The 1,012-nt window shown below is 37.7% G+C and overlaps 1 protein-coding gene across 1 annotated transcript in view; it reads left to right on the plus strand.

Moving 5' to 3' along the window:
• Positions 1-1,012, plus strand: part of RPN1 (ribophorin I) — a 45,264-nt gene that overhangs the window by 24,710 nt on the left and 19,542 nt on the right. Inside the window, exon 4 of the mRNA XM_007950639.2 lies at positions 469-678. Coding sequence (XP_007948830.1) covers positions 469-678 — 210 coding nt within the window. The remainder of the gene's footprint in view (positions 1-468; positions 679-1,012) is intronic.

Raw genomic sequence — 1,012 nt, forward strand, 5'->3', positions numbered from 1 at the left:
CTCTCTTGTTTGATTTTATTTTATAACTGTAAAAATTACTTAAAAGACAGCAATAGTTCCTTGCAGAAATTTGGAAAGTAAGAACAGCAAGGAGAAAATAGAAACAATCTAATTCTGTTTCTTTCTTATGTTGATGTTCTCGGGAATTTCATTTCCTTTTTCTTTTCTTACATAATTACTGTAAAGATAGTAAGTAGAGTGTAAAGTTTTTATTTAATACAAAAGAAATACTTGTTGAAACGTAAAGCAATTTTATATATCCTATTTTTTCTAACTAGTAGTGTATCTTTAACATCTCTACATGTCATTAAAAATTCGTAGTAAAGATCATTTTTAAATGTTACATACCTTCTTTAATCATTCTCCCATTGCTGTTACATAGGTTGTCTCCAGTTAATTTGATTTAAACTAATTAATGTTGATTCCCCTGTTGCCAAACTTTGACCTACTTGTTTTCTTCCTCTCCAGGATACTTTTAAAGTGCACTATGAGAACAACAGCCCTTTTCTGACTATTACCAGCATGACACGCATCATTGAGGTCTCTCACTGGGGTAATATTGCTGTGGAAGAAAACGTGGACTTGAAGCACACAGGTGCTGTACTTAAGGGGCCTTTTTCACGCTATGATTACCAGAGACAGCCTGATAGTGGAATATCCTCCATCCGTTCTTTTAAGGTATAGTGTGTTCTGTTTGGACATTGTGAGAAACTATTACTTTTACATATCTACCCTTTCTCTCACTTTTTGAAACCAGCTGCCAAAGGGGCAAGGAGGCCACATCTTCTGACCTCTTCTAACCCCATAAGAAGAAGACAGAATCGCCATCAATAGCCCAAGGGCTGTTCCTGTAATGCCAGACATGCTGCCTCCCTCGAGTCCTTTCATCAACCCTGACACCAACTGTTCCTCCTGCAGCACCCACCACCTCTCTGCTGGATTCGATAATTCGCTGCAGTGGCCACACAGAACTCACAGATGATGGAATTTATTAGGGAAGCAACAGGCTACA

The sequence above is a fragment of the Orycteropus afer genome, unplaced genomic scaffold, assembly GCF_000298275.1.
Source record: "Orycteropus afer afer isolate SDZICR_OR568_19922 unplaced genomic scaffold, OryAfe1.0 scaffold00283, whole genome shotgun sequence".
Taxonomy (NCBI): Eukaryota; Metazoa; Chordata; class Mammalia; order Tubulidentata; family Orycteropodidae; genus Orycteropus; species Orycteropus afer.